This window comes from Vipera ursinii (genome assembly GCF_947247035.1).
Source record: "Vipera ursinii genome assembly, chromosome: 1".
NCBI lineage: Eukaryota > Metazoa > Chordata > Lepidosauria > Squamata > Viperidae > Vipera > Vipera ursinii.
This window is the reverse complement of record NC_139512.1, coordinates 342,714,206-342,735,660: the sequence shown is the minus strand read 5'-3', so window position 1 is coordinate 342,735,660 and position 21,455 is coordinate 342,714,206. Positions and strand designations below refer to the sequence as shown.

The 21,455-nt window shown below is 42.5% G+C and overlaps 1 protein-coding gene across 4 annotated transcripts; it reads right to left on the bottom strand.

Moving 5' to 3' along the window:
* Positions 1-414: 414 nt before the first annotated feature.
* PRKRIP1 (PRKR interacting protein 1) lies at positions 415-13,726 on the bottom strand. 4 transcript variants are annotated; one of them, XM_083349602.1, is made up of 7 exons: positions 13,567-13,726; positions 12,332-12,410; positions 10,405-10,505; positions 9,438-9,523; positions 5,424-5,502; positions 3,695-3,762; positions 415-1,592 (listed from the first exon to the last, which is right to left on the bottom strand). In XM_083349602.1, the coding sequence occupies exons 1-6, from the start codon at positions 13,681-13,683 to the stop codon at positions 3,721-3,723; spliced, it is 504 nt and encodes a 167-aa protein (XP_083205728.1). In that variant the 5' UTR covers positions 13,684-13,726; the 3' UTR covers positions 415-1,592; positions 3,695-3,720. The 4 variants fall into 4 exon arrangements, with proteins under 4 accessions (XP_083205728.1, XP_083205726.1, XP_083205729.1 ...); XM_083349600.1 differs by having other exon boundaries at positions 3,695-3,758; XM_083349603.1 differs by having other exon boundaries at positions 5,445-5,502.
* Positions 13,727-21,455: the final 7,729 nt, after the last annotated feature.

The window sequence follows — 21,455 nt, the reverse complement described above, 5'->3', positions numbered from 1 at the left end:
AACTAATCAGTCAAGATTTATTTAATCCAGTTTCAACACCAAGTCTTATTTTTCTGGAGCTTGGCACAGCTATTCTAAAATTGGCATGAATTGGTCCCCAAAGATCTCTGGTCCCAAGTAATACCATTTATTTTGCTTTTCCCCAGAACCTGTCCCTAAAGGTTTATAGCTTATTCTGTCTCTAAGGAACCCATTTCTGGCTTGAACAGATTTATTTACATACAAACTATATTCAACATTCATTTTCGGCATGGTTGGCTTATAAACTGAGGGCTGCAGAAAGGCATTTGATTTCTCTCTTCATAGAGCTGAAAGGATTAACTTCCTGGTAACCAGTTTCTACATCAACACCCTTCTATATATTTGAGTCACAAAATAATTTCATCAGACAGGAATCAGTTATATACTAGGATGTGCTGTGTTGCAAAGTTAAAGTCTTTATTATAAATTATTAGTATCACTTTTTTATATTACAATTTTGTAGGTGAATCAAGTAAAATGGGAATCACAGAGAAGCACCTATTTTTGCATAGGCCTCAGCTGCAAAACTCACACATTAGGTGAAAACATCATTTTTGATTTTGGCAGACCATGTAAACACATCTCTCTTCTCCAGAAAACAGAAGAAAGCCGATTGTACCACTCTGTAGGAATGTGGCAACTGTATTTCAAGACGGAAGACCCACTTAAAAGATTATACCAAAATTAAAAACTGAGAATGAAATATTTTATTGAGTATCTTGTTTCCCAGACTTAGACAGATAACCCTAAGATACTCAAGAATTGGTATTTCCTAACAGTAGGTGCTCAAATGTATAGTGCAGTGAATATGGAAGATCTATTTATCTTAAATGGCTACATGTTTTGGCAGGCAAATTCATGGATGAAAAGTCCATATAAAATGCACAGTGTTTATCCTTCAGAGGCAGGAAAACAAACACTTGGATATCCTCTTTTTATTCAGAAATATTTATAATAAAAATGAACCACACACTTCTGAAGTGAAACACTACTGTAGATCTTCTTAGTTGTTGGAAAATCTTATCTTGCAGCAGAAATGCAAGGAATAAAGGATAATTTAGTAGAGACTCCTCAAGAAATTATTTTTCCCCTGCAGGAAATAAGAAACTATTTTCTGCCTCAAAGTCAAGTCCATTTTTCAGTCACATAACTCCATTTTGTATATTTAAGTCTCTCAGGAGATCTACTTTAAAGACGTAAGCTGCTAAAGAAATGTCACTTTGGAGCAATAGCAGAGGAACTAGAGTTACATGATGCTGATGCTTTTCCCTGAAACCCTGCACAGCAGTTATACAAGAAAGTCTGAAATCAACTTTCATTTGATTTGGATCCAGCAAGATATTCTACAGGACTGTCATGGCCATATCAATGCCAGTCAAGTCCAAAAGAGCAGAAAAACCCTCTTGTTCGATTCAGTTCCTTGATGCTGGCTGGCTATCGACTACAGTAAGAGCAGCAAGACCATCATCTCTTCATTACAAAGCTGGGTTCCTTCACATCATCTTTCTCTTCTTCCTCAGAAGTCTCCTCTTCACTGGTCTGCTGTTTAGGGGAATGATCAGAATCTGCAGCTGCAAAACACAAATATAAAAAGAAGGTCTGGTTAAAGTAATGAAAGTTTAGTATACTGGCATTCATTATCATCAGAAGCAAGCCCAATTTTACATTCAGAAGCATCTGAATGAAGAAAAGAAGACTATTCTACCAGTTACCATGGGGGTCTAAGATTATGATGCCACCCTGGGGATGGCAGTGGCTTGAGCGTACTTCCACTGCCTCTGAATTTTTTAACTTTAATTTTTAGTTTTAACTTGTAAGTTTTTACTTGTTCTTAACTTTGTTTTTAATCTGTATTTTTATCCACTTGTTTACATAGTTTTATTATGTTGCTGTAAACCATCAAGAATCACTTGAGATGGGAAGGGTAGAAACTGAATAAATAATAATGTAAAAATACTGGAAACCTCTGCAGACTTCTTAGATTTGGTCCCCAGTCTTTATCAAATGGGATTAGTTTTTCTTCCTCAAGTTGGCAGGAATGGATGTAGTCAAGTTCTCTCCCCCCATCTGGCAGCCAGAGTTCTGGGAGTTAGTCCCAGCTCTTCCAAGGGCATCAGGTTAGGGAAGGATGAGTTAATAAAGAACTGTTATTTTCCCCCTTGCTATACCCGCAGAAGGATGAGACTATCCTATCTCCCCAGCTCCACCACTGTACAACATTATGTAAGGTATGCTCTTCTTGTGTGAATGAACAGCCTACTTTTCATATAATGGAAAATCTTTTCCTTCCACTGTTTCAAGCCTGTTTACTACAATACAAACATGAACTGCACTTCTTACAACCTTAATAGAACTATATTTCCACGATCAATTTGCCTTCTTTCCTTCATTGAGAGAAATGGAAGCAGCTACCATTGTCTGAGAGGCCATTTTGAAAATAGAGGCTTGTTAGGCATATGGTGATAGCCTACATAGTTGGGTTGAAAATATATAAACTATGATGTTGTGACTTTAATGTTAATTGGCTGATGGGTAAGTGTTCTCATGGCCATAAGAGGGAGCTAGGAACGTAGCTTCTCTCTCTCTCTGAATTCCCTGCTCTCTCTACTATTACTGTTTTGTTGTACTGATGGTTTACTACTGTGATAAACCTGAACTGTGTATTGACCTCTGGACCGGTATGAAGACTTTGTATTTGGAATACTCCTTGGACTGTTACTATTGTGTATGACCTGGACTGTTTTCTTTTTGACCGTGCATTTTTGTTTTTACACCACCTCAAAAGTAAAGTACTTTCTGCTTTCACAACTCAGTGTACTCTTGTGGTTACTGTGTGACTCTTACTGCTCTCAGTACCATTCCTTGTCTGTGCAACTCCTTGGTAGCACAAGGAGACCTCTGCACAACAATTCCTAACAAAGCTGTTTCCAGAGGTGTACCATGCAGCCTAGCAAGAGAATGTCTTTCACATTACCAAAGCAAAGCAAGCGGTTTTGTTGCTAGGCCGTGGGGTTCAATTCCAGAAGTGGCCCCATTTTCTGAATAGCCACAATTCAGTGCAGTCTCTTGGAAAATGGCAGCTGCTTCTAGGATCACACCATGTGGCTCAACAACATAAAGGCCTGCCCATCTTTCCTTAACCCAATCTCCTGAGCTCAGATCTACAAAAGGCAAACGAGGAGGATTTGGGACCCAGTGGAGTAGGAAGCAGACCCAAGGCCTGCAGGGACCCAGTGAGGGAGGGGGAGCAGGCTCATGGGCTGTGGAAGAATTGGATCATGGGGTGTGTCAGGAAGTGGATGAGGCCTTGGGAGCCCCAGACATGCAGACGTGGACCTGTGCTAAGCCTCCCAGCCTCACTCACCCCTGCTCCATTTAGTAACCACATCAGGGAGAGAAGTGCATGGAGTATTAAGTGAGGCAATCTTGCTTAACAACTGTCACCACTTGCAACTGTATTGGGCAAGCTCCATTACAATCATGTTGAAGACTATCTGAACAGGGAACCTGGCTGCGGAAGGTCACTCTGAAAGACATCCACACTAATGTATGTGGCACATGTTGTTCCTGCAGACATACACTTTTGTTGAATTGGAAAAGAAATGGAACTTCTGGGATTGAGAAAATATATTTTCTTCTAGGCTGACCTCAAGATTACAATTTTTTGACTTACCTGCATGTTCATTCTTTTGTTCAAGTTTATTTTTCTTTGCCAGCAATTTCTTTTCTTTTAATTTCTGTCTGCAAAGAAAGCAAAGGAGATATTAGTACTGATTAAACAAACAACTCCTCTTTTCAAACTTTGCAGTTTTTAACTCCAATCTTACTAAAGATGTAAACTTTTATACTTCAAACAAATTTATATTTAACAGAAGTAGATGAAAATAGCTCTTAAATGTTTTCTCTTCCATCTCTTTTACTCTTTAGTAATTAGAAAAGCCTTCTCCACACACTGGTCCAAAATCCAACATAATCGGTTTATCTTATTCATCTTATTCTGTACATGATGCTGGAGTGGGAAAGCTGGGCTATAAATAAACTGCAGTTAGGGAACTGTTTCCAGCAGCTTGCAAAGACCTGTGGCCACCTACAGATAAATATATAAATTGCATCACAGAATTTGTATCACTTCTTTTAAATGACAGTATAATGTGAATTTCAGTCCTTTCAGCCACATATTTTCCCATTGTTCCATTGTTCCATCAGTATATTATATCCAAAGTTTTTAGCTCATTTCATCATACATGTTCACTTCTTCCATTTCAATTACATGATCATCTGTACCTACTTCAAATTAAAATTCTGTCTTGTGCTGTTCCAATTCTAAACATCCTTATCTACCTTAAAATTTTCTCTTTAACCATATATAAAACCATTGAAAAATAAATCCCTCTGTAGTCAATTGATCTTGATTTCATCTTATTTTCACCTTATTCTTGTAACTATTCTTTAGCTCAGATGGCGGCGCCTGGAATGGCTGCGGCTGCATTGGCTCTTGAAGGCGAATAGTTTTGGGAGGGATAGTAAGGACTATAGGCCACATGATCAGGAAGATTTTAATGTGTTTGAGCAACATGGTAGAACTAAGGTAACATACGGTACGACATACGACCAACAATCTTTGCTGGCCTGGCAAGTTTCTAGTTGTTTTGGAACTGTTGGTGAGACCGTTAAAAGTCATTGGCGCTGTTTGAATTTGTTCTACCAGCAGCAAAATCTGACTGCTGGCCCAGTGATGGATTCTATTGCAAATCAGGGCTGTTTCCAGAGAAGGCAGAGGAGGAGAGGACCTGGAGCTTATGGAGCGAAGGAACTGGATGAGGCGGCCGGCAGGCCCAGAGGAAGAGAGAGAGAGGCTTTTGGAGGAGTTGGTGGCGGCGGCAGCGTGCTCTAGGGGCGAAAAGAAGCAAGGCCTCTTTAAGGAAAAGGTGGAAGAGTCAGGATCACAAAAAGGAAAGAAGGCGAGGTTGTCAGAATACAAGCGAATTTGAGGGCTAATCCACATGGAGCCCCATTTCCATCTGTCCTGATTGCCATCGTTCACTCCCTAGAGACTAAAATGAATAATGTGAAATTTGAGCGGGCCACGAACAAGGAGTATACTGTATATCGGAGGTGGTGACCCTTTGAGAGTTGTATGCAACGAAATTTCATTTTGATGTATGCCGATTGGTGTACATTCAAAGTGACAATAAAGTTATCATCATTTAACAACTCTCAGTAGGTTAACTATCTCACTTTGTCAGCTGTTTCCTATAAAATGCTTCTTAGATTGAGACTGATGAAGGCATTTTTGGGCACAATTTAGATTTATATCCAAATTTATATTCTCAACAAGGCACCTCTATTATACTGATTTTTAAAAACAACATTGAACTTTATTGTATCATAGAAATCCATGCCATCAAAACTTTCAGCCATGCCTTTCTCTTTCTCTTTATTCTCTCTTTTTTCTCAGCAGCATCCACTCCTTTATCCAAACTAGGAGAAAGTTTCAAAATACGGTTTCAAATCAGTTCCAATCCTCCTTGTGCCTTTGCATTTTAGAGCACTTTCTATTTAATCCTTGCCTTTTTCCCTTGCCATACAAAGATGTATCTTTCTGCCATTGCTTAAATGGCATATCATTTGTCCAATAGGTATTGTTTAAAACAAATATATCATTCTAACCCATACTCATTTTATCATAGAAATTCTCCACAATTATAACAGTAATTTCTCTCGTTAGCATGTCCTTAATTTGACTTTATGTTTTAACATAATTGTTTTGAAATAACATACAATTCATATTAAACATAATACCCAAATATAGTATTTATAATCCTTCATGGATTACTGCCTTGTCGTGGCGAAGGGGCTTGCGTAATTCAATGAAGCTATGAGCTATGCCGTGCAGGGCCACCCAAGACGGAAAGGTCATAGCAGAGAGTTCTGACAAAACGTGACCCACTGGAGAAGGAAATGGCAAACCACTCCAGTATCTTTGCCATGAAAACCCTATGGACAGTACCAAAAGGCAAAACGATATGACGCTGGAAGATGAGCCCCTCAGGTCGGAAGACGTCCAATATGCTATTGGGGAAGAGCAGAGGGCTAGTACTAGCAGCGCCAGAAAGAATGAAGCGACTGGGCCAAAGCCGAAAGGACGCTCAGCTGTGGATATGTCTGGTGGTGAAAGGAAAGCCTGATGCTGTAAAGATTCTTTCTCCATAGGAACCTGGAATGTAAGATCCACGAATCAAGGAAAGCTGGACGTGGTCAAACAAGAGATGACAAGACTAAACATCGACATCTTAGGTATCAGCGAACTAAAATGGACAGGAATGGGCGAATTTAATTCAGATGACCATCAGGTATACTACTGCGGGCAAGAATCCCTCAGAAGAAATGGAGTAGCCTTCATAGTCAATAAAAAAGTAGGAAAAGCAATACTGGGATACAACCCTCAAAATGACAGAATGATCTCAGTTCGAATCCAAGGCAAACCATTCAACATCACAGTAGTCCAAGTCTATGCCCCAACCACCAGTGCTGAAGAGGATGAAATTGATCAGTTCTATGAAGCCCTACAGCACCTTATAGAACTAACACCCAAAAATGTTGTCCTTATCATCATGGGAGATTGGAATGCTAAAGTAGGAAGCCAAAAGATAACTGGAATAATAGGCAAGTTTGGCCTTGGAGTACAAAATGAAGCAGGGCACAGGCTGATAGAATTTTGTCAAGAGAATACGATGGTCATAGCAAACACTCTTTACCAACAACCCAAGAGACGGCTTTACACATGGACATCACCAGACGGTCAACACAGAAATCAGATTGACTATATGCTCTGCAGCCAAAGATGGAGAAGCTCTATACAGTCAGTAAAAACAAGACCAGGAGCTGACTGTGGCTCAGACCATGAGCTTCTTGTTGCAAAGTTTAGGCTTAAATTAAAGAAAGTAGGGAAAAGCGCTAGGCCAGTCAGGTATGAATTAAACCATATCCCTGTTCAATATACAGTAGAGGTGACAAATAGATTTAAGGAATTAGATCTGATAGACAGAGTGCCTGAAGAACTATGGACAGAGGTTTGCAACATTGTACAACAGGTAGCAACCAAAACCATCCCAAAGAAAAAGAAATGCAAGAAAGCAAAATGGCTGTCTGAGGAAGCTTTGCAAATAGCTGAGGAAAGGAGAGAAGCGAAAGGCAAGGGAGAAAAAGAAAGATATGCCCAATTAAATGCAGAATTTCAAAGAATAGCTAGAAGAGATAAGAATGCCTTCTTAAATGAACAATGCAAAGAAATAGAAAAAAAAACAATAGAATAGGGAGGACCAGAGATCTTTTCAAGAAAATTGGAGAGATGAAGGGAACATTTCATGCAAAAATGGGCATGATAAAGGACCAAAATGGCAGGGACCTAACAGAGGCAGAAGAGATTAAGAAGAGGTGGCAAAATTACACAGAAGAACTATATAAGAATGAGCTTAATGTCCCTGATAATCACAATGAATTGGTCACTGACCTTGAGCCAGACATCCTAGAATGTGAAGTGAAGTGGACCTTAGAAAAGCTGAGCAACAACAAAGCTAGTGGAGGTGACAGTATTCCAGCTGAGCTATTCAAAATCTTAAAAGACGATGCAGTAAAAGTGCTACACTCAATTTGCCAGCAAATTTAGAAAACTCAACAGTGGCCACAGGATTGGAAAAGATCAGTTTACATTCCAATTCCAAAGAAAGGCAGTGCCAAAGAATGTTCAAACTATCGCACCATTGCACTCATTTCTCATGCTAGTAAAGTTATGCTTAAAATTCTACAAGCTAGACTCCAGCAGTATGTGGATCGAGAACTACCAGAAGTACAGGCAGGATTTCGAAGAGGCAGAGGAACTAGAGATCAAATTGCTAACATACACTGGATCATGGAGAAAGCTAGAGAGTTCCAGAAAAACATCTACTTCTGCTTCATTGACTATGCTAAAGCCTTTGATTGTGTGGATCATAACAAACTGTGGCAAGTCCTTAAAGAGATGGGCATACCAGACCATCTTATTTGTCTCTTGAGAAACCTATATGCAGGCCAAGAAGCAACAGTGAGAACTGGACACGGAACCACTGATTGGTTCAAAATTGGTGAAGGAGTCTGGCAAGGCTGTATACTGTCGCCTTGCCTATTTAACTTATATGCAGAGCACATCATGAGAAAGGCAGGGCTAGATGAATCAAAAGTTGGAATTAAGGTTTCCAGAAGAAATATCAACAAACTAAGATATGCAGATGATACCACTCTAATGGCAGAAAGTGAAGAGGAACTAAAGAGCCTCTTGTTGCGAGTGAAGAAGGAGAGTGCAAAACTTGGGTTGAAACTAAACATTAAGAAAACCAAGATCATGGCATCTGGCCCTCTCAATTCCTGGCAAATAGATGGGGAAGAAATGGAGGTAGTGACAGATTTTATTTTCCTGGGCTCCAAGATCACTGCAGATGGGGACTGTAGCCAAGAAATTAAAAGACGCTTGCTCCTGGGGAGGAAAGCTATGGCAAATCTAGACAGCACACTAAAAAGCAGAGACATCACCCTGTCAACAAAAGTGTGTATAGTCAAGGCTATGGTCTTCCCAGTTGCAATGTATGGCAGTGAAAGCTGGACCATAAGAAATGCTGAGCGCCTAAGAATTGAAGCCTTTGAACTATGGTGCTGGAGAAGACTCCTGCGAGTCCCTTGGAGTGCAAGGCGATCAAACTGGTCAGTCCTAGAGGAGATCAACCCTGACTGCTCTTTAGAAGGCCAGATCCTGAAGCTAAAACTCAAATACTTTGGCCACCTAATGAGAAGGAAGGACTCACTGGAGAAGAGCCTGATGCTGGGAAAGATCGAGGGCAATAGAAGAAGGGGACGACAGAGAATGAGGTGGCTGGATGGAGTCACTGAAGCAGTAGGCGTGAGCTTAAATGGACTACAGAAGATGGTAGAGGACAGGAAGGCCTGGAGGAACATTGTCTATAGGGTCGCGATGGGTCAGACACGACTTCGCAACTAACAACAAATAGTATTTACCTTTTCACAATTTTAAAAACAGTATTTTGATCATTTTTTTTGTTCTCACATTCTCATGGTTTGGTTTTGTTTTTTCCTAACATTTTCATTTTCATTACTAATTTTAAATGAAGGAGATGAGCAATGATTTATTTGGAACTTAAGAAACTCATACCCCTGGTCAAAAATAAAGAAAAGACAAGCATGAAATAAGGCATCTCCCTCAAATTAGGGCAATGCAGAAACTAATGAGAGTACGTGAGATCAAATTTAGTTATTAAATTTATTAAAGGGGAAAATTAAACTGGATTAAAAAATAGTTCTGCTATGGCTAATATAGAAGCCCTTTACAGTTTCTGTATTGGCCACCAAGAACAGCTTGATCTTACCGCTTCTTTCTACGTTTGGCTGTCTGTTCTTCTGCAACCATCTTGTTCTTCTCAAGCTTCTTCTGATATTCTTCATCTAATTTTTGCTAGAAACAAAAGAAATAGATGCAATAAATTAAATCTAAAATTGTAAAAATATATTATTCAGACAACTACTACTTCATTCTTTTTCTCATTTTTTCTGTCTCTTGCGCTGAAGACAGTCAGTCTGTCAGCTACCGCAACAGAGCCAAGAACAGGAGGATGTTATTGATTCATGTCCTGGTTCTGGACTTCCCAGACACATAGCTGGATGCATTGGGAACAGAAGGCCGCACGTGTTATATAACATGGTCATCAAAAAAATAAGGAACTGTATTTTTCTGCACACTCAGAAGATATTGTTGTTGTTGCTGTTAGCTGCGAAGTCATGTCCGACCCATCGCAGCCCTATAGACCATGTTCCTCCAGGCCTTCCTGTCCTCTACCATCTTCTGGAGTCCATCTAAGCTCACGCCTACTGCTTCAGTGACTCCATCCAGCCACCTCATTCTCTGTCGTCCCCTTCTTCTATTGCCCTCAATCTTTCCCAGCATTAGGCTCTTCTCCAGTGAGTCCTTCCTTCTCATTAGGTGGCCAAAGTATTTGAGTTTCAACTTCAGGATCTGGCCTTCTAAAGAGCAGTCAGGGTTGATCTCCTCTAGGACTGACCGGTTTGATCGCCCTGCAGTCAGAAGATGAGTATCCAGGAAATAATTAGTTTATAAGTTTAATACATGAAAAGGGGAAAAAATTAGTTAATATGATGGGAAGAAAAGAGCAAACAAAGGAAAATGAAGGAGAAAGAAAGGTACAAGTACCTGCCTGAGCATTGGAGAAGATCAAAGAGGGGAGAGATGGGAGAAAGTAGATCACTTTGTAGTTTTACAGAACAGCAAGGTTTCTCGAGGTAATCAATATCAAAGCTTTTGAGGGAAAGTCACTTTACCTTCTCAGCCATGGCATCCATAAAATCTTGCCTCTGATATTCCCGCCGCCGAAGATGTCGATAGACATGAAATTCCCCACTTCCAGCCCCAGCACTGGAACCTGTCAAAAAAGGAGAGGCAAAAATATATGGGGCTGAAGCATCTCAATCTCCAACTGTTTAAGGGTCCCAAATAGCAGATTTGGGTAAAGTCTATCTTTAAATTTTTGGAAAGTTGTTACCATTTAGAAGAAACAACAAGTAAAGATTTTATTTCAATCCACATAGCTTACCCCAAATCTAACTGCCAAGAAGCAGTGATGCGGTTTAACACCATTTTGACACAGGAAAAATATGAAAATTTCAATATAACCCCAGTATAATAGACCAAATATAATCAAAACTATGAAAGAGCTCAAAATTCAGGAGGAAAAAAAAATAAAATCCTGCCTAGGATCACTTGTATGATCACTCTGCTTGCTAGGTCCCACTACCCAATGGTAAATGTTCCCATGTTCAGTACCACCTACAGTAATCCCCATGGCAACTTAAAAAAATAAATTCATTACATTTCATGAATTTGAAATTAAGAGACTGAATAAAACAGTCATGTGAATCTTATGACCTTTACACACAAGAGCTTCTATGAAGCATATGCTACATTATCAAAAATTACAAATGCAAATGCAAATATGAGTGATTTTTCATTTTGCTAATACCAGCTCAGTATGAACTTCTGTGCACATTTAGAAAAACTTTTCCCTCCCTTCTCTGCTCTACCCTTCCTATCCCCCTTCTAGCTAGAAAGGGCAAACGTGATCAGTTATGTTCCTTAGTTTGTTATAATAATACTCTTTGCCTTGAGAAAAGCTGTTAATATTCCCTAGGACAGACATGTCAAACACAAGGCCCGGAGGCCGGATCCGGCCCGCGAAGTGGTTTCATGTGGCCCGCGAAGCCATCCTGGAAACAGTGAGGGAACGGCCCCCACTGCCTTGGCCCTGGCCCAGAGACCCTCCTTCTGCCAGAGACCCTCAGATCTGTCCCACTCCTGCCCAGGCCCCCATAGGCACCCTTGATACCAACGATGTAGAGCTGGCCACGCCCACCCAGTAGGCCACGCCCACCCATGCCATACCCACCCGGCCCCCTGAGGGCAACCGCAATGCTGATGCGGCCCTCAATGAAATTGAGTTTGACACCCCTGCCCTAGGACCAATGGAAAACGTTTTAAGTTTTGTCACAAGTAAGAGGACTGTACATTAAATAATGTAAACTCACACATTTCATAAATTATTTTGATAACTTATCCTACATTTGTTAGGTATGAAGATCAATTACGCGAAGCATTGAAGTAAATCATGCAAAGCAAAGCCCCAGTCACAAAGCCCCAGTCATTTTATTCAGCAAATATCTTTGGCTGTGCAGGCAGCAATGGGGAAAAAGTCCTGATACATTGCACGACATCAGGTGACATCGCAAGTTTGACATGCCTGATCTATGTCATAAAAATTACTTTACCTTTGTTTTAAATAAAGAGCAAGATTTTGAGAAAGCAGCTCCTTGTTAAAACCATACTATAAATTCACATCCCTGGCCACCAAAATCTCAGATTCTCTCTATAATTTCTCACAACACACAGAGGTATAAGTAATTCTTCAAAATTTCTCCATTTATAGTTATAAAATTGAAACATTATTTAAGAATCAGGAGATGCAGAGTTGTAAGTATCTCACTACAATAACATCCATGGATCAGAGAAATTTAGTGAGTCTGAGTTTGTTAACAAAGTGCAAAATGGGGCCAAAAACTGCCTCTGAAACAAGTTTCAAACTTTTCCTTGACACCATCAATTTTGCTCTTCAAAACTCCAGTCTGTTTTCCCCCCTTTTCTCTCAAAGTAATGAAGAAAAACCAAGAAACTACTTTAAAAAAACCCACAACTTACCCATAACATCTCTGACAAATTCTGGAGGTGGGCGGGGTGCCCATTCATTCAGCTTTTCAGGAATTGGAACCGTCTTATCCTGCAGTGAAACATAAGCAACACTCTGATACTTCCGGAGGGAGTAATTATTTAGAGCTATTAAAATGCACAGAGATTTTAACAGTGGAGAGAAATCACGACTAATTTGAACCCATGCAGATATTCCGTGCTTAACTAAGCAGGACAAGAAGCAACGGATGGAAACTAGTCAAGGAGAGAAGCAACCTACAACTAAGGAGAAACTTCCTGACAGTTAGAACAATTAATCAATGGAACAACCTGCCTCCAGAAGTGGTGAATGCTCCAACACTGGATGTTTTTAAGAAGAGACTGGCCAGCCATTTGTCTGAAATGGTATAGGGTTTCCTGCCTGAGCAGGGGGTTGGACTAGATGACCTCCAAGGTCACTTCCAACTTTATTATTATTATTATTATTATTATTATTATTATTATTATTATTATTATTATTATTATTATTTAATTATTATTACACACTTGCGGATTCAAAATATCATAATACTGAGTGTATAAACATCAGACTGCCTGATGGATGTATAAATTATATTCAAAACAAATATGGGACTAAAAAGTTCCATTTAGCCTATGAGTAGATTTTAGTGGGATATTGTTATTGGTACGTTGTTTGTAGTTATGTTAAAAGAGAGTTAAAGCGCATTATGAATTTGGTTAATTGTATATTATGCAATTCTTATTTAGAATATGATTATTGTAACTATAATCCTGTATTTAGCTCTGGGAAGTGGGGGGGTTTGGGGTGGGAGGGATTTGGGGATATATTGTAAAATTTTGTTTTTGTAAAACTCTTTAATAAAAAAAAATCAGACTGCCTTGATAGACCCAATCCTATATTCCACCAACCAGCCGCGAAATGGGCAGAATGTAGTGACACTAATCCTCATGCTGAGGAAGGGAAAGCATTTAACCCTCCTACGCAGGGACCTAACAGAAGTATCTGAAGGAGAGCATACCAAGTCAGAAACTTGAGGAAAAAACCGGGACCGATCAGGATAACGTGGGAGGGAAATCTGGCTCTTCAGCACATGCAGTTCGATGATTATAACAGGGAACCAAGCGCCCTCAGCCGCGGGATTAGAGCAGCCGGGTCTCATTTCTCAACCTGGGGAGAGCCAAGGGGCAGATAGCCACGCCCACCAACACATACCCCGCCCCCTCACCGGATTCCTCATTAGTCTCTCTAGCTTGAGGCGCTGCTCGTCTGCTGCACTCCGGGGAATGACCAGCGGCTGCGGCTCCTTCCGGGGCCGAGGGGGCCGCGTCGGCCCCGCCGCCATCCTACTCCCAAGTTTCAACTCCCCTTGTGCAAAAGGCCGCGGCCCCGACCGATGACGTCACGGAGGGCGACGGTCCCACAGGTTTCGCGTGTGGAGGCGGAAGAGGGCGGGCATAGTAACGTCCCCTCCTCTTCCCCCCTACTATACTCTTGCTCCAATAGGAAGAGGGAGTCACGAGGCGTCTTTAATATTAATGAGGGCGGGAAACCTGAAGAGGCCGTGTCTCGCCTGGGGCGAATGGAAAGCGGTGCCGTCGGGAGGGGTTTCCCAGGGTTCCTCACGGCTGCGCTGGTTTCTTGTAATTCTGTTTATTCTGAGCGTCTCATCTTATTTATAGGTGTGACAACGAGAACGCTAATAATTGCATGTTGGGATAATCCAACCAGCTTCTAAACCAGGGGTCTTCAAACTCGGCCCTTTTATGACTCGTGGACTTCAACTCCCAGAATTCCTCAGCCAGCATGCCTGGCTGAGGAATTCTGGGAGTTGAAGTCCATGAGTCATAAAAGGGCCGAGTTTGAAGACCCCTGTTCTAAACATTACCCTGTTTAGTAAACACACTTGTCCACATAGAATTAAGTTATATTTACCACGCGTCTAATATATATTTTATTCGTGTATTTACTTACTGAATTTGTTCACTTGATAGGAGCTTTGAAATTGGTAAGACAGGATCCTGTAGTTTACAGATATAAGAGAATCATTATGTTAGCATATGTAGCTGCCTACCACATGGACTGTTGACTTAGAAAAAACAGGCGGAAAAGATTTAGGATTTAAAGTTTAAATCTCTCGAATGAGTGCCTGTGCCTATGCTTTGATTATGGTGAACTGCAGTAGGCAAATATGTGATATCATACTGTCTATGATTTCATTTTTGCCTGCAATAAATTAATTTTTGTGCAGAATAAACAAAACCAATTGTGTAATGTGCAAACTGCCACAGAAGTTTTTTTTAAAGCTATTTTAGAGTGCTTGTTCCACAATTTGTGTCCAAATAAGCATTCAAAAGGATGTTCTATTCAATTTGTCAGATATTTGGGTGTGAGCCTATCTGTCCCTGTTTATTTTGTTTACAAGTATGGGAATAATGGGAAATTAATAAATACCTGTTTATCTACAAGGAAACTAAATTGGCTATTGTTGCATGTGCATCTCTAGAATAAATTGATCAGTGATGGGAAACAATCATTGGAATCTGTCACTTGAATTATCTATGCTGAAATCAGGGCCAGTTCTATCAATAAATCATTTCCTATTTTGTGCAACTGTCTGTAGTTTATAGCCAAATCCACAAATCTGTCACATCGTCAGTGTTAAACTGCCGGCCCACGGGCCATATCCTTCACACCAAAACTGCACCCAACCCATGGCCGGCAATGGGAAAAAAGTCACGATACATCATGACACATCATGTTACATCGTGAGTTTGATACCTGTGAAGTAGAGCAGCAGTGCATCATACAATTTGCACAATCCAAGAGCTGTTACGTTAATATCAGTTTAGCCCTGAAGGAGAGAATGAATGAAAAAGATGAGGCTGCCTCACTTTGCTTCTCTTGTATAAGAGGAGAGAAAAATTTTGTCAGACCTTCAGATTCTGTTGTTATGCCCTGTAAAGTCCATTTCTGATGTCTGCTTCCTGACCTGGCTCATCTTGAAGGGATGGCATACAAAACAGAAATGTCTAGAATTTACACAGAGTTTAATCTGGTCCTGGTTTGCCTTTGCCTGGTAATGCATTGACTGAGGTAGATGCCAAGTGTTGTGTATGTAAATAGTTATTAACATGGCAAGTAAGAGATTGCAAACACATTGCAGCTTAGCAAGGTTCAGAGCGGGAAATTAAGGTGCATTCATTGGACGCCACAACCTAGGAGCGGGAAAAGAGTCTCCATTGATTGGTTACAGTTCAAAGGCTTTCTCTATAAAAGGGTTGCAACATTTGACAGTTGACAGTTGACTTTGTGTATTCAATAAACTCGTTCATTGTTAAACCACTCTGAGTCCTCGTCAATTAGAACCAAACAACTGGCGACGAGGATGGGATTGACAGAAGACCAGAGAATTGGCGGAATTGTCGCGAAAGGCGGCAAATTCAGAGCGAGTCACAGTCAACCGAGCGGCCGCGGCAGAATAAGAAAAAAATTCTCCGAATGGCGCAAATAGGGTCATTGAAGGAATTCGACCCAAACTTCCCCGAAGATTGGGAAGAATACATCGGTCAAGTCGAAGGGTTCCTGTTAGTGAACGGAATCACAGATGACCGTAAAAAAGCGGCGGCATTATTGACGATCTGCGGCACACCGGTCTACAGAGTCGCTGTCGGACTGTGTCAACCGCAACCAGTCTCTAGCGTGCCTTATGCCGACCTCCTCGCTAAATTAAAGGTCCACTTTACACCCCGAAGGTCCGAACTCTTTTGGCGGCGCATCTTCGAAAAGAGGAATCAGAGACCGGGAGAGTCCATACAAAAATTTGTCGCTGCCGTCAGGGAAGCCGCAGTACGATGTAAATACGATAATTTAGAAATAAGAATTCGGGACAGAGTAGTACTGGGCTTGCGTGATGAACAACTACAAAACAGAATAATCGCCAAACCCACCGGCGCTTTGCAGGAAGTGCTCGACGAACTTCTAACTTACGAGTCAACCGGGTATCGCGACCCCCCCCCCGCAGTAGCATGGCAGCAGCGCCCGAGATCAACCAAGCGGGCTATGTGGACTGCGGGGAGGTGGACCAGCAGTGGGAGGAAGAGATCGCCGAAGTCTCCAGGCGATTTGGAAAGATGGCACCTAGACAACCCAGAAGTGAGGGGCCCGAACCTGGCCGCCGTCAACAACCCGCAACTCCGCAAAGACAACCGACCGGGGCACAACGACCGTGGCGGGACACCGCAACCAGACCGCGCGACAACGATAGCCAGAACCGATGCGGCAGCTGCGGCGGCAACCATCCCCGCGCATCCTGCCGATTCCGTACCGCCAAGTGCAGGGCATGCGGCAAGACCGGCCACATCCAGGCCATCTGCAGAAACCGCGCTCGCGACAACCGTCTGAACGAAGTCGATGTGTGGCCTGAGGGTAAGGTAACCCCTAATGCTAGTGGCAAGGAGACCCCTAAAAACCGGGTTAAAATTCCAATTCGAGGGGAGGTGGCGCGAATCAATAGGAGAAGGCCGGGAAGTGGTCACAATTTTCCGGATGGAAAATTAAAAATCACAGTCCTTCTGCAAGGGGTCCCTTGCAGAATGGAAATCGACTCAGGGGCTTCAGTGTCGATAATTTCCACTGAAACCCTTGAGAGAATTGAACAAATAAGTGGAAAAAGAATTCCACTTAGTCCAACAAATATTCAATTATCGGACTTTCAAAAAAGTCCAATAAAAGTAAAAGGGAAGACCAGCCTTAGTGTAAAATTTAAGGGGTTCAAGGGGGTCTTAGATCTAATAGTTACAGAGGGGAATAGGACTAGCTTAATCGGACTTAATTGGTTCCCTGCCCTGGGAATTTGGATTGGGGGAATAAATTCAGTGATTAAAAATAAGACCCTCGAATCCGTCTGCAATGAATTTGCAGACGTATTCGATGGATCACTGGGCAAGTACAAAGGGCCCCCCATTAACTTCAACCTAGACCCCTCAGTAAAACCAATCAGGCTTAAGGCCCGAAGGGTACCTTTCGCCTTAAAGGGAAAAATCGAGGCCGAGCTCGACCGGCTTGTAGGCCAAGGAGTATTAGAACCTGTTGAGGGCGGTTTGTGGGAAACGCCGATTGTCACACCCCTCAAACCCAATGGGGATGTGAGAATCTGCGCTGACTACAAAGCCACCCTCAACATTGGAATGAAAAAGCATGCTTACCCGGTCCCGACGGTGAAGCAGGTCCTCGCCACGATCCAGGACGCCGCCATTTTCGCCAAGCTAGACTTGGCGCATGCGTACTTACAGTTGACTGTTTCTAAAGAGGCTGCAGAGGCACAGACGATCGTTACCCACAAGGGGGCGTTCCGAGTTCACAGACTGCAATTTGGAATTGCAGCAGCTCCAGGCATCTTCCAAGAAGTGATGGAGAGGACCTTAAAGGGCATACCTGGAGTATGCCCTTACTTCGATGATGTCCTAATAGCTGGAAGGGATGAAGGAATGTTAGTAGAGCGGCTGGAACAGGTACTGGGTAGATTTAGGAAGGCTGGATTGAAACTAAAGAAGGAAAAGTGTAGCATAGGGGTTAAATCCACTGATTTTTTGGGGTTCAGGATTGACAAAAGTGGAATCCACCCTACCCCTGAAAAAATTAAAGCAATCAAAGGGGCCCCAGAACCAAGGAACAAGGCGGAACTACAGGCCTTCCTTGGCTTGGTAAATTTTTACCACACATTTGTGCCACATAAGGCTGCCATTGCAGAACCCTTACACAGACTCTTAGATAAGAAGACCCCTTGGCAATGGCAGAACAAGCACAAAGCGAGTTTCCAAACTTTAAAAGACATCCTTTCCAGTAATTCAACTGTAACCCACTTTATAGAAAACAAACCAATCTACCTGGCGTGCGATGCTTCGCCATATGGCGTAGGGGCTGTGATCAGCCACTTAGACAACCAAGGAATACAAAGACCCATTGCATACTACTCCCGCACACTAACCAAGGCAGAGCGGAACTATGCGCAAATAGACAGGGAGGCATTAGCCATAGTGGCAGGAGTTAAAAAGTTCCACGACTACCTGTATGGTAGGAACTTTACTATACTAACGGACCACAAACCCTTGCTGGGACTGTTTACCACAGATAAACAGACTCCCCAAATTATGTCACCCAGGATGCTGAGGTGGTCCATTTTCCTCTCAGCATACTCATTTTCCCTCCAATACAGACCAGGTAAGGACATGGGTCATGCAGACGCTCTTAGCAGATTGCCCCTAAGCACAACAGAGGAGGACCCTGCCCCAGTGGGACAAATAATGTCCCTACAGGACATTCCTGATTTGCCCTTAACTGCAAAAGACATTGCTGAGGCAACCAATAAGGACCTCACCTTAAGGAGAGTAATGGCCTGGGTCATGAGCGGTTGGCCTAACACCAAACCAGACGAAATATACAGTCCATATTTCAGAAGGAAAGATGAACTGTCAGTTCATTTGGGATGCTTACTCTGGGGAACTCATGTAGTTATTCCAGGAATCCACAAATCAGCTATTCTACTAGAATTGCATGAGGGACATCCTGGAATAGTAAGGATGAAGGCGTTGGCTAGGAGTCACTTGTGGTGGCCAGGACTGGACAACGACATTGAGGAATGTGTTGCCAATTGCCATCTGTGCCAACGTTCCAGGCCTGAACAACAACATATCCGCACACATAAATGGGAACAAGCTAGGAATCCTTGGTCCAGGATTCATATCGACTTTGCTGGACCCTTCCAAGGGTTAACGTTCCTAGTAGTGGTTGACAGCTACTCTAGATGGCTAGAGGTAGTACCGGTCAGTTCAGTAACTTCAGGCAGAACCATACAGGCATTAAGGGGCCTCTTTGCCACTCACGGGTTGCCGGATTTAATTGTGTCTGATAATGGGCCACAATTCACATCTATTGAATTTCAGGATTTCCTCAAGGCCAACTCGATTAAGCACAAGACTTCAGCACCCTTCCACCCCTCCACCAACGGATTGGCTGAAAGAAATGTGAGGACCACGAAGGACGCTTTAAAAAGAATTATTCGAGGTGACTGGCATCAGAGACTGGCAGAGTTCTTGTTGGCTCAGCACACGACCCCATGTTCTGCTACAGGGAAAAGTCCAGCTGAAATGAGGTGGGGCAGGAGATTATCCACCAAATTGGACAGATTGCACCCTGACAGACTGCAAACAAACATTGAATTAGACATTCCTAACAGAACATTTAAAGTGGGGGATTTGATCTGGGCCAGAAACTATGCCCAAGGGGACAAATGGATTCCAGGGGTGGTGACTGAAATCTTAGGTCCCCTGTCGTACACTATTGAGGGGGAAGGCAACAGGATCTGTAAAAGACACGTAGACCAGATGAGGAAAAGATCTAGTGGTTGTGTGCCAGTTGAGGGGGACCAAAGCATAGTAGGGGGAAACAGTACAGATAACAACAGGCCAGAGAGTGGCGTAGAGGAGGGGCAAAATGACTCATTCCCTCGTACCCAACAACAACAATTCAGTCAAATTGAATGGGAAATACCCCTGCGGAGTAGGCCAGTGACCACTGAATTACAAACACAAACTAATACACAAGACAGCACATCTGTAGCCAGCAACCCAGAGCCCAGGCCCAGCAGTGACAAGCTGCCAAGCAGTCAACCAGGAAGAGGGGTCCCTAGCAGCCAAAGTAACAGATACCCTTCTAGAATACATAGGCCACCAAAATACCTAAAGGATTTTGTAAAGAAATAACATCAACTGGGGGGTAAGGGGTGTTGTGTATGTAAATAGTTATTAACATGGCAAGTAAGAGATTGCAAACACATTGCAGCTTAGCAAGGTTCAGAGCGGGAAATTAAGGTGCATTCATTGGACGCCACAACCTAGGAGCGGGAAAAGAGTCTCCATTGATTGGTTACAGTTCAAAGGCTTTCTCTATAAAAGGGTTGCAACATTTGACAGTTGACAGTTGACTTTGTGTATTCAATAAACTCGTTCATTGTTAAACCACTCTGAGTCCTCGTCAATTAGAACCAAACACCAAGGTAGATGTCCTTGTTCCTTTTTGATTTTATCTTAGCATCCCCTTGCCAAACTGTAGAAACTGAAGTTCTGAAAACCACACTAGATTTCCAGTAGGGAGAAAGAGGAACAGATTCTCCTGCAATCCTTTGTAGCCCTCATTATACATCAAATTAGATCTTGTTTTACTTGTGTGGCTTGCATGACTGAGGAATTCTGGAAGTTGAGGTTCATTGCCAAGCTTGTCTGCTATCTTGATGTCTGCTATCTTGCTAAAAACAGGAGTGATTCCACTGTATTGTAAAAGGGGACAGACAGACAGACAGAACAGCTTGCATTATGTCTTTTTATTACAAGCATTAAGGACTGAAAGTACATAATTTATAATCCCATATTCCCCCATGAGATGGCACTAGTGCAGTTCTACAATAGTCAGCAGTTAATTATTTTAATTTGGTTGAATATATGTTCTAAAAAGTTTCCCTTTATTTTGTGACCATTTAGATCAGGGGGGCAGAGATCGATCTTGAGACCTCGCATTTGTGGAGTTCCTCAGGGATCGGTTCTCTCGCCTCTCCTGTTCAACATCTATATGAAGCCGCTGGGTGAGATCATTCGTGGTTTTGGAGTTGGGTATCATCAATATGCTGATGATACCCAGCTTTTTATTTTGACCCCAAACCACCCCAGTGATGCCCTCGACGTGATGTCCCGCTGCCTGGAGGTGGTCCGGCTCTGGATGGGGAGGAACAGGCTTCGACTCAACCCTGACAAGACTGAGTGGCTGTTTGTGCCGGCATCCCGGGAAATTCCGATTATTCCGTAGATAGAGCGCGCAACTTGGGGGTCCTTCTAGATTCACAGCTCTCTTTAGAAGAGCATATCGGAGCTGTGACTAGGGGGGCCTTTGCCCAGGTTCGCCTGGTGTGCCAGTTGCGAACCTATCTAGACCGGGATGCCTTGCGTACAGTCACTCATGCGCTCGTGACTTCTCGTCTAGACTACTGTAATGCTCTCTACATGGGGCTGCCCTTGAAGTCCACTCGGAGGCTCCAACTGGTGCAAAATGCAGCCGCGCGAGTTG